This window comes from Salvelinus fontinalis, chromosome 1 (assembly GCF_029448725.1).
Source record: "Salvelinus fontinalis isolate EN_2023a chromosome 1, ASM2944872v1, whole genome shotgun sequence".
In the NCBI taxonomy this organism is placed as follows: domain Eukaryota; kingdom Metazoa; phylum Chordata; class Actinopteri; order Salmoniformes; family Salmonidae; genus Salvelinus; species Salvelinus fontinalis.
This window is the reverse complement of record NC_074665.1, coordinates 96,953,004-96,965,503: the sequence shown is the minus strand read 5'-3', so window position 1 is coordinate 96,965,503 and position 12,500 is coordinate 96,953,004. Positions and strand designations below refer to the sequence as shown.

At 47.1% G+C, this 12,500-nt stretch overlaps 1 protein-coding gene across 1 annotated transcript in view; it reads left to right on the top strand.

The window, feature by feature from the left end:
* meis1b (Meis homeobox 1 b) overlaps positions 1–12,500 on the top strand; it is a gene marked incomplete in the record, with an annotated part of 46,144 nt that overhangs the window by 15,435 nt on the left and 18,209 nt on the right. The window contains 2 exon segments of the mRNA XM_055937070.1: positions 10,611–10,669; positions 12,126–12,215. Coding sequence (XP_055793045.1) covers positions 10,611–10,669; positions 12,126–12,215 — 149 coding nt within the window.

Below are 12,500 nucleotides of genomic sequence, written 5' to 3'. Positions count from 1 at the left end.
TTACAGTCATAATGAGGAAATGTTGACCATTGAAATACACACATGAAGTCATTGGCTTTGTTTGTGCTCACTGGATTGACCTAAGGAAGAGAGAGAGTGAGAGAGGAGGGGAGAGAGAGATAGAAAGAGTGAGTGAGAGACAGAGATATGGTCTTGCCAATAACACCCTATAACTGACCTCGTTCCATTTATTCTCTCTCTCTCTCTCTCTCTCTCTCTCTCTCTCTCTCTCTCTCTCTCTCTCTCTCTCTGTCTCTGTCTCTGTCTCTGTCTCTATCTCTCTCTCTCTCTCTCTCTCTCTCTCTATCTCTCTCTCTCTCTCTCTCTCTCTCTCTCTAGCTCTCTGACTTAGAATTGTGTGTGAGTGTGTGTGTGTGTTGAGGAGCAGTGGGGGTGAGGTGTAAATGGAATCTGTGTCTGCTAACAGCGGGACTAGTTGATTTAAACCTAGCTAGCGCTGAGAGAATGACCTGAGAATGACATGGAGAGAGGAGGAGGGAGAGAGATAGAGAGGAGGAGGGAGAGAGATAGAGAGGAGGGGGAGAGAGATAGAGAGGAGGGGGAGAGAGATAGAGAGGAGGAGGGAGAGAGATAGAGAGGAGGGGGAGAGAGATAGAGAGGAGGGGGAGACAGATAGAGAGGAGGGGGAGACAGATAGAGAGGAGGAGGGAGAGAGATAGAGAGGAGGAGGGAGAGAGATAGAGAGGAGGAGGGAGAGAGATAGAGAGGAGGAGGGAGAGAGATAGAGAGGAGGAGGGAGAGAGGTAGAGAGGAGGAGGGAGAGAGATAGAGAGGAGGAGGGAGAGAGATAGAGAGGAGGAGGGAGAGAGATAGAGAGGAGGGGGAGAGAGATAGAGAGGAGGGGGAGAGAGATAGAGAGGAGGGAGAGAGATAGAGAGGAGGAGGGAGAGAGATAGAGAGGAGGAGGGAGAGAGATAGAGAGGAGGAGGGAGAGAGATAGAGAGGAGGGGGAGAGAAATAGGAGCCACAAACGCCCCCTCTGGGGCAAGGCAACATGTGGGGGAATTGTTTTAGATAAAGTTTTGTAGAGATGTTCCTGGAGACACACAAACACACCCTCTGGGGCAAGGCAACATGTGGGGGAATTGTTTTAGATAAAGTTTTGTAGAGATGTTCCTGGAGACACACAAACACACCCTCTGGGGCAAGGCAACATGTGGGGGAATTGTTTTAGATAAAGTTTTGTAGAGATGTTCCTGGAGACACACAAACACACCCTCTGGGGCAAGGCAACATGTGGGGGAATTGTTTTAGATAAAGTTTTGTAGAGATGTTCCTGGAGACACACAAACACACCCTCTGGGGCAAGGCAACATGTGGGGGAATTGTTTTAGAGAAAGTTTTGTAGAGATGTTCCTGGAGACACACAAACAGTTCTTTGGCTGCATCAGATTCACAACTGTCAGTGTTCACGCTAGCTGGGCTAACAACAAATGTAGAATTACTGATGCTTGCATTGGAGGTGCTCGTGGAAGCAGAACAACTTGTGTCGTCGACAGGTGCAGGTGGAGTACTGCTGGTAGTAGCTGTACTTTTTAACAATTATCCATTTTGGAGCAAACGGTTGGAGCAGCAGCTACGTTTGGCTACATACGGACCGTTAGTGGAATTCCCCCGAGAGAGTAACGGTTAATGTGATTGGATGTTAATTTTTTGACTAGGCTTCCTGTATTTGACATTGTGTTGCTGTTTTGCTGAACACTGGATGGTTACATGTGATTTTTGGCAGTGAAACGAGGCGACTCAGGCGAGAAGAAAACCTCAGCCAAATGTATAAATATAAATGTATTACCCCGTTGGAAAATATAAATGGACTGTTTGAAAATGTGAAGAAAAACAACATGTTTAAAACATAAAAAAAAAAAAAGTGAATCACATTTTTATTTGGCGTTACCCCGACGGCATTGAGCATACCCCTGGGTGTACGTGTTCCCAGTTTGGGAACACCTGTTTTAAATAATACATCTTCCCTTAGAGTCATGAGTAATGAGTGATGAGTAATGAGTAATGAGTAATGAGTAATGAGTAATGAGTAATGAGTGATGAGTAATGAGTGATGAGTAATGAGTAATGAGTAATGAGTAATGCGTTTCCCGAGTGGGGCAGCGGTCTAAGGCACTGCATCTCAGTGTTAGAGGATTCACTACAGACCCTGGTTTGATTCCAGGCTGTATCACAACCGGACGTGGTTGGGAGTCCCTTAGGGCGGCGAACAATTGACCCAGCGTCGTCCGGGTTTGGGTTTGGCCGAGGTAGGCCGTCATTGTAGATAAGAATTTGTTCTTCACTGACTTGCCTCGTTAAATAAAACCTGTAATACATGTAAATCACTGTGATTGACAGGTGAGAGGAGGTTAAGTACACAGGCTGTTATCTGAAACATTCACTATATTTGAATATGAACGAATATATGTGTGTGTGTTTGGAATTTTTTCTTTCAATATGTGACTTTTGCCAAAACAAGTTTCTCTTCTGGTGTTTGTGTGTATGTGTGTGTGTGTGTGTTTTGTGTGGGTGGGTGCATGCGTGTTTGTGTGTCCTAGGTGTATTAGTGTAATTCAGCGCTGCTAGGCTTTAGAGATAGAGTGTGGATCAGAGGGAGAAAGATGGAGAGACTGTGGATCATAGGGAGAGAGATGTAGAGAGATGGAGAGAGATGGAGAGAGTGTGGATCAGATGGAGAGAGATGGAGAGAGTGTGGATCAGATGGAGAGAGATGGAGAGAGTGTGGATCAGAGGGAGAGAGATGGAGAGAGTGTGGATCAGATGGAAAGAGATGGAGAGAGTGTGGATCAGAGGGAGAGAGATGGAGAGAGTGTGGATCAGATGGAGAGAGATGGAGAGAGTGTGGATCAGAGGGAGAGAGATGGAGAGAGTGTGGATCAGATGGAGAGAGATGGAGAGAGTGTGGATCAGAGGGAGAGAGATGGAGAGAGTGTGGATCAGAGGGAGAGAGATGGAGAGAGATGGAGAGAGTATGGATCAGATGGAGAGAGATGGAGAGAGTATGGATCAGATGGAAAGAGATGGAGAGATTGTGGATCAGATGGAGAGAGATGGAGAGAGTGTGGATCAGAGGGAGAGATGGAGAGAGATGTAGAGAGTATGGATCAGATGGAAAGAGATGGAGAGAGTGTGGATCAGATGGAGAGAGATGGAGAGAGTGTGGATCAGAGGGAGAGAGATGGAGAGAGATGGAGAGAGTGTGTCAGCAGACAGAAACATTTAAATAGCTGTGCTGTGTGGTAACCTTCTGAATCTCCCATCTCCATCTCGTTATTAAATGATTCCCTAATTGGTCACGCAACAAAGATAGCTAATGAAAATACAATTTCTTGCTGTTAATTGGGCATTTCACGTGCAGTTTGTGCTACACCTGTGTGTGTGTGTGTGTGTGTGTGTGTGTGTGTGTGTGTGTGTGTGTGTGTGTGTGTGTGTGTGTGTGTGTGTGTGTGTGTGGTGTGGTGTGGTGTGGTGTGTGTGTGTGTGTGTGTGTGTAATGAGAATGGGACATTAGCAAGGGCCTCTGGCAGACTCCGCTATAATCAGTTATACTCATTCGAGAAACGATGGAGAGCGAGAGAAGGAGAGAGGGAGGGAGAGAAGGAGAGAGAGAAGGAGAGAGGGGGAGAGAGCGAGAGAGAGGGAGAGAGAGAGAGGGAGAGACAGAGAGAGAGTGAGAGAGAGGGAGAGACAGAGAGAGAGTGAGAGAGAGGGAGAGACAGAGGGAGAGAGAGAGAGAAAGAGAGAGAAAGAGAAAGAGAGAGAGAGAGCAGTGTATAATCCTCAACTGTTTTTTGTGCCTTATTTGCCGTGTAAGTGGTCTTGATTCAATAATGTTTCGTCACCTCTTTTTCCTTCCCCCATCCATTCCTCTTTTAGAAGTGCCACCAGTGGTGTGTTGAGCTAAAATAGCTCCCCCATTGTCCAGCGCAGGGTTGAATAGTCAGGCTCATTGTGTGTGGATGTGAAGTGGGGACTGAACAGGCCGTAAAGAGGCTCTATAGCAGCGAAGGGTCGCACAAAGGTGAACCCCTAGCCACTTAATGAACGAACCAGTCTTATTGCTCTCACTTTCTCTCTCTCTCTCTCTCTCTCTCTCTCTCTCTCTCTCTCTCTCTCTCTCTCTCTCTCTCTCTCTCTCTCTCTCTCTGTCTCCCCCCTCTCTCTCTCTCTCTCTCTCTCTCTCTCTCTCTCTCTCTCTCTCTCTCTCTCTCTCTCTCTCTCTCTCTCTCTCTCTCTCTCTCTCTCTCTCTCTCTCTCTCTCTCTCTACCATCATAGTCGGGGCGTCTGGTGTGCAGAACAGAGCCCCGCCATTCTTTCACTCTGCTCACACTCCCTCCTCCCCTCCGTCCTCCCCTCTCTCTCCTCCCCTCCCTCCCACTCTCTCTCCTCCCCTCCCCTCCCTCCTTCCCTTTGTTCCCCTGGATAGTATTGTGAGGCGCTTGTCCTTTGTTCCAAGGCTGTGGTACATCTGGTCGAAGATAGGGCGAGGACCGGGACACAATGCTGCTGGGGAAAGTTGTGCTGTTGTTTTTGTCTTCATTAGGAAAAGGCTAAGCAGTTTCCACAACTTAAATACCAAGTGATAAGAAAGGTGAGGGAAAGAGACAGATAGAGAGAGAGAGAAAGAGAGGAGGAGAGGGAGAGAGAGAGACAGAGAGAGAGGAGGAGGAGAGGGAGAGAGGGAGAGAGACAGACAGAGAGAAAGAGAGAGAGAGAGAGAGAGAGACAGAGAGAGAGAGAGATTCCAAATGAGAGGTCAGTAGTGAGCGAGCCATGGCCCTGATCTGACCCCGTTCTGCTATGGAGGGCCTGAGAGGAGGAGAAGGCAATAAAAGGAATGCCTAGGCCCCTCTCTCCACCCCTCCACTCCTCCTCCTCCACTCCCCCCATCTCTCCCCCAGCAAAGCAGTGCAGGGAGGGAAGGCAGAGGGAGGGAGGCAGTTGGTGATAAAACTCCAGACATTCCCTCATTTGATGGTGCACTGCCATGTCAGTACATTCTATTACATGCCTCCCTCATTTCTCTCTCTGTCCCTCTTTTTTTCTGGAGGGATGGTGATGAAGGGTAGAAGACAGTATATTAGAGATGAACGGAGAGAGGGAAGACAGGACATTAGAGATGAACGGAGAGAGGGAAGACAAGATATTAGAGATGAACGGAGAGAGGGAAGACAGGATATTAGAGATGAACGGAGAGAGGGAAGACAAGATATTAGAGATGAACGGAGAGAGGGAGAGACAGGATATTAGAGATGAACGGAGAGAGGGAAGACAAGATATTAGAGATGAACGGAGAGAGGGAAGACAGGATATTAGAGATGAACGGAGAGAGGGAAGACAAGATATTAGAGATGAACGGAGAGAGGGAGAGACAGGATATTAGAGATGAACGGAGAGAGGGAAGACAAGATATTAGAGATGAACGGAGAGAGGGAAGACAGGATATTAGAGATGAATGGAGAGAGGGAAGATAGGATATTAGAGATGAACAAAGAGAGGGAAGAAAGGATATTAGAGATGAACGGAGAGAGGGAGAGACAGGATATTAGAGATGAACAGAGAGAGGGAAGACAGAAGAGGATTAATAATGAATCAGTTGGAGAGACAGAGCAATGAAGAGATAGAAAACTAGAGGAGACCATTCTGTCATCAGGAAAAAGAGAAATGCCCTCATGAGCATCCCTTTGTCTTTTTTCATTTTCTTTCTCTCTCCTTCCTTGGGAGTTTCCCACCACTACCACTCTGTAGTCACCTCTACCCCCCACCACTACCACTCTGTAGTCACCTCTATCCCCCACCACTACCACTCTGTAAACACCTCTATCCCCCACCACTACCACTCTGTAGTCACCTCTATCTCCCACCACTACCACTCTGTAGTCACCTCTATCCCCCACCACTACCACTCTGTAATCACCTCTATCCCCCACCACTACCACTCTGTAGTCACCTCTATCCCCCCACCACTACCACTCTGTAGTCACCTCTATCCCCCCACCACTACCACTCTGTAGTCACCTCTACCCCCCCACCACTACCACTCTGTAGTCACCTCTATCCCCCACCACTACCACTCTGTAATCACCTCTATCCCCCACCACTACCACTCTGTAGTCACCTCTATCCCCCCACCACTACCACTCTGTAGTCACCTCTATCCCCCACCACTACCACTCTGTAGTCACCTCTATCCCCCACCACTACCACTCTGTAGTCACCTCTATCCCCCACCACTACCACTCTGTAGTCACCTCTATCCCCCACCACTACCACTCTGTAGTCACCTCTATCTCTCACCACTACCACTCTGTAGTCACCTCTATCCCCCCACCACTACCACTCTGTAGTCACCTCTATCCCCCACCACTACCACTCTGTAGTCACCTCTATCCCCCACCACTACCACTCTGTAGTGACCTCTATCCCCCCACCACTACCACTCTGTAGTCACCTCTATCCCCCACCACTACCACTCTGTAGTCACCTCTATCCCCCACCACTACCACTCTGTAGTCACCTCTATCCCCCACCACTACCACTCTGTAGTCACCTCTATCTCTTGCTCTAAGTTCTTTTTTCATTGTGAAAAGAAAAATATTACTATGGCTGTTGTTTCTTAAAACTGGGGATGAAATGGAAGTGTCCAGTGGTGCCAACAGCAGGGGCACATAAATCAAGTTACAACCCCCATGATCCTTCACTCCTAAAGGTCAGCATAGGTCACAGGGTCAGTTGACAAGGGTTTAGGCTGAGCTGAGCAAGGCCAGGGTGGTATGTGTGTGTGTGTGTGTGTGTGTGTGTGTGTGTGTGTGTGTGTGTGTGTGTGTGTGTGTGTGTGTGTGTGTGTGTGTGTGTGTGTGTGTGTGTGTGTGTGTGTGTGTGTGTGTGTGTGTGAGAGAGAGAGAGAGAGCAAGAGCAAGAGCAGATTGACCATGTGCTTTATGGGGGCCACAGGGTGAGTGGGTTGGGTTAAAGAAGCTATATATACCACGTACACTGCTGTAACGAACACACATACACACACAATGATTCTTAGACATTCTCTACCTTATGCTGTACTGTCAGGGTTAGGATGTACTGTCAGGGTTAGGATGTACTGTCAGGGTTAGGATGTACTGTCAGGGTTAGGATGTACTGTCAGGGTTAGGATGTACTGTCAGGGTTAGGCTGTACTGTCAGGGTTAGGATGTACTGTCAGGGTTAGGATGTACTGTCAGGGTTAGGATGTACTGTTAGGGTTAGGATGGACTGTCAGGGTTAGGATGTACTGTCAGGGTTAGGATGTACTGTCAGGGTTAGGATGTACTGTCAGGGTTAGGATGTACTGTTAGGGTTAGGATGGACTGTCAGGGTTAGGATGTACTGTCAGGGTTAGGATGTACTGTCAGGGTTAGGGTGTACTGTCAGGGTTAGGATGTACTGTCAGGGTTAGGATGTACTGTCAGGGTTAGGATGTACTGTCAAGGTTAGGATGTACTGTCAGGGTTAGGTTCAGGGTCAGGGTTAGGATGTACTGTCAGGGTTAGGGTGTACTGTCAGGGTTAGGATGTACTGTCAGGGTTAGGATGTACTGTCAGGGTTAGGATGTACTGTCAAGGTTAGGATGTACTGTCAGGGTTAGGTTCAGGGTCAGGGTTAGGATGTACTGTCAGGGTTAGGATGTACTGTCAGGAATAAAAGCACGTTACTACCCAATGACAGGGTAGCATTCTTCTGATTCTTTGCCAACTGTGTTCAAAAGTCAGGACTCAACTCGTGAGTTGATCTCAGCATTAGACTCCTAACTCGTGAGTTGATCTCAGCATTAGACTCCTAACTCGTGAGTTGATCTCAGCATTAGACTCCCAACTCGTGAGTTGATCTCAGCATTAGACTCACAACTCGTGAGTTGATCTCAGCATTAGACTCCCAGCTCGTGAGTTGATCTCAGCATTAGACTCCCAGCTCGTGAGTTGATCTCAGCATTAGACTCCCAACTCGTGAGTTGATCTCAGCATTAGATGGAACATCTCTTTCAGACAGGAGAGAAATGCATTAACATGTTCCCAACACGCTGTGAATCCCTCTCATAAAAGCTTCAGGTTTTTTCCCCTGTGTGACGGTGTAAATTCCTCTCATAAAGGCTTCAGTGTTTCTGTGTGACGCTGTGTGTATACAAGTGTAGGATTTTAATTTGACATATTTTTTTCACAGCAAAATAACATTTTTAACATTTTATCCATAATGTTGCTTGATCGTTGGTTAGGCTATTAGCTGGCTGAAAGCAGGCTACATGAACAGTGCACTACTGTTAATATGACTGAGTGTTAGCGTGGTTTTGTGTGAATTTATGTAAATGTGTGTAAATCTCGAAGCTCATCTGCATTTCCTGCGGTGCTGGAAAATTCTCTGCAACAAAAGAGTGATCAAATTAAGATCCTACATTGGTACATTTAAAAGTGCCACAAATTTGTACAAGCCGTAATGTTTTGTTAGTCAGAGGACACATTCTTGGTTGTCAAGGTATGATTTTACCATGACACTCCCATGCTCTTCCTAGGCTTGTTCATCCCTCTCCAACTGTCATGGCTAGCTGATATAATCTGAGGAGAGGCTGCCATGGCTAGCTGATATAATCTGAGGAGAGGCTGTCATGGCTAGCTGATATAATCTGAGGAGAGGCGGTCATGGCTAGTTGATATAATCTGAGGAGAGGCTGTCATGGCTAGTTGATATAATCTGAGGAGAGGCTGTCATGGCTAGTTGATATAATCTGAGGAGAGGCTGTCATGGCTAGCTGATATAATCTGAGGAGAGGCGGTCATGGCTAGTTGATATAATCTGAGGAGAGGCTGTCATGGCTAGCTGATATAATCTGAGGAGAGGCTGTCATGGCTAGCTGATATAATCTGAGGAGAGGCTGTCATGGCTAGCTGATATAATCTGAGGAGAGCCTGTCATGGCTAGCTGATATAATGTGAGGAGAGGCTGTCATGGCTAGTTGATATAATCTGAGGAGAGGCTGTCATGGCTAGCTGATATAATCTGAGGAGAGGCTGTCATGCTAGCTGATATAATCTGAGGAGAGGCTGTCATGGCTAGTTGATATAATCTGAGGAGAGGCTGTCATGGCTAGCTGATATAATCTGAGGAGAGGCTATCATGGCTAGCTGATATAATCTGAGGAGAGGCTGTCATGGCTAGCTGATATAATCTGAGGAGAGGCTGTCATGTCTAGTTGATATAATCTGAGGAGAGGCTGTCATGGCTAGCTGATATAATCTGAGGAGAGGCTGTCATGGCTATCTGATATAATCTGAGGAGAGGCTGTCATGGCTAGCTGATATAATCTGAGGAGAGGCGGTCATGGCTAGTTGATATAATCTGAGGAGAGGCTGTCATGGCTAGCTGATATAATCTGAGGAGAGGCTGTCATGGCTAGCTGATATAATCTGAGGAGAGGCTGTCATGGCTAGCTGATATAATCTGAGGAGAGGCTGTCATGGCTAGCTGATATAATCTGAGGAGAGCCTGTCATGGCGAGCTGATATAATCTGAGGAGAGGCTGTCATGGCTAGCTGATATAATCTGAGGAGAAGCTATCATGGCTAGTTGATATAATCTGAGGAGAGGCTGTCATGGCTAGCTGATATAATCTGAGGAGAGGCTGTCATGGCTAGCTGATATAATCTGAGGAGTGGCTGTCATGCTAGCTGATATAATCTGAGGAGAGGCTGTCATGGCTAGTTGATATAATCTGAGGAGAGGCTGTCATGGCTAGCTGATATAATCTGAGGAGAGGCTGTCATGGCTAGCTGATATAATCTGAGGAGAGGCTGTCATGCTAGCTGATATAATCTGAGGAGAGGCTGTCATGGCTAGTTGATATAATCTGAAGAGAGGCTGTCATGGCTAGTTGATATAATCTGAGGAGAGGCTGTCATGGCTAGCTGATATAATCTGAGGAGATGCTGTCATGGCTAGCTGATATAATCTGAGGAGAGGCTGTCATGGCTAGCTGATATAATCTGAGGAGAGGCTGTCATGGCTAGCTGATATAATCTGAGGAGAGGCTGTTTTTGTAGCAGTGTATTTTTTTGTAGCTGTATATCAAACTTTTAAATGCAGATTGTTACTATTTTTCTTTGTGATGATTGAGACCTGTCTAATTTTGGATCTTTCTTCAAAATATTCTAACCACGTTTCTCTCTTTCTCTCCTTCTCCCTCTCTCCTTCTCTCCCCTCTCCTTCTCCCTCTCTCCTTCCCTCCCCTCTCCCCCCTCTCTCTCCTTCCCTCCACTATCCTTCTCCCTCTCTCCCCCCTCTCTCTCCTTCCCTCCCTTCTCCTTCTCCCTCTCTCCTTCTCTCCCCTCTCCTTCTCCCTCTCTCCTTCCCTCCCCTCCCCCCCTCTCTCTCCTTCTCTCCACTATCCTTCTCCCTCTCTCCTTCCCTCCCCTCTCCCCCTCCCTCTCTCCTTCCCTCCCCTCTCCTTCTCCCTCTTTCCTTCCCTCCCCTCTCCCCCTCCCTCTCTCCTTCCCTCCCCTCTCCTCCCCCTCTCCTTCCCTCCCCTCTCCCCCTCTCTATCTCTCCTTGTGTCCTACAGGTTCATCAATGCCAGAAGGAGAATAGTTCAGCCCATGATCGACCAGTCTAACCGTGCAGGCAAGTCTCCCATAGTTACTGTGTTCAAGTCTCGCAGGCGAAAGGCCTCCACAAGCCATGCACCCTGTCCCTGTCCTGGAGCTTCCTCGGCCGGTAAATACTGGACCTCCCCACCCCCCCTAAAACAAACCCATCGCGGTGTCAATAAGGAGTGACTGACCACATACTAAAACAAGCCTTTAGACAGTCATCCTAAATAAACTTTCTTGAATTGAATTGAGTTGAAGCTCAGCACTAATACAGTAACTCTGACATGTTGCTTTTGGGTTATGAGTCCTAATTTATGACAAGAACCATTTCATGATGTAAAACTATTAAAACAGTATTAAATAATAATAATGATTGGTTAATAATAATAATAATAAATATTGGGTTAATATTCATGAAGAATGGGTAGTTGTCTGTTGTTGTTTTAAACAACCCTAGCTGTGTCCTCAACAAAGTTTGTCCAAAAAAACGCACCCCTTCCCCCCCAAAATGTTAAAACTAATAGGACAGAACTTTTTTTTTTAAACCAAACCCCCAACTCCAACCAAACCAAAACACAGAGGCATTGACAGATTTCAGTTTTTTGGGAGGTGACTTTTGTTTGGGTTCCCAGCTCCAGCTACCCCCCTCTCGTTACCCCCCAGGCCCCCGCCCCCTACCCCCCAAACCTCTCCTTCTTGCGGCTGCTGTGAGTGAGTGTTGGGTCCCTGGTGCATGGCTTGGGTTGGACTGCTGTAAAGTTTATTACCTGTAATAGGGGTCAGAGGTCAGGGTGGCATTAGGGGCTCAGTAAAGTTCAAAGACATTCACTGGGTCTGAGCTCTTGTTATTGCTTGACTGACCCCCAAACAGCCTGTATCAGAGGTAAGTGGATTTCTATGGGAGAGCAGGACAAGGGGACAGAAAACGGGTCTCCAGTTACCTGTTGAGCTCATCTACCATGTGCTGCTTGCTGCCTTTTCTAGCCCCATGTCTCTGACAAAGCATTCTGGGGAGCTTTGCTAAATATCTTTTTTATTGAAATATTTATATTTAAACACATTTATACACATATTTATATGAAGCTATTATTACAACATTTTCTAGTTATTTTTCTTATTTCCTCAATGCTTTTCAGTGATCTTGTTCAAAGAGTTGTTGAAAGATTCCCTCCAATATGTCGATCCGCTGACCTGAGAAATGTACATTAGGTTCCTTTTCTATTTTAGTTGAAGTAATACTCTTTATAAAGGTAGAATCAGCTTCATTAGAACAGATGTGGGATCAGCTCTGGTGCTATTATTTGGCGTAGTCCTTATAGTGCTGCGTTTCTGAGAGGCTGCTGGGTAAAGGGTGAAAGGCAAGGCAGTACCATCCCAGGCCCTAATGCACTTAACAGACCAACAGATGATTTCAGCCACAGCCACTGAGTCTTAATTAAAAGCACTAATTGACCAATGCCCCCCCCCTCCCCCCCCGCCCCCCACAGTAAATCAAGGAGCCCCCTACACCCCAGATGGACAACCCATGGGGGGCTTCGTGATGGACGGGCAGCAGCACATGGGAATCAGACCACCTGGTAAGACCCTCCCTCGGCGTGTCTGTCTGTCTGTCTGTCGCTCTCTTTCGTCTTTCTTTCCTTTGTCTGTCTTTTCATTCTGTCTCTCCCTCCTCTCTCTCTCTCTATCTCTCTCCCTCCCTCTCTCTCTCTCTCTCCCTCCTCTCTCCCTCTTTCTCTCTCTCTCTCTCTCTCTCTCCCTTCTCTGTCTCATTCTGTCTCTCCCTCGCTCTCGCTCTCTTTCTCTCTCCCTCCTCTTCTCTGTCTCTCTCTCTCTCTCGTCTGTTCTATGTTTTCGTCTGGTCT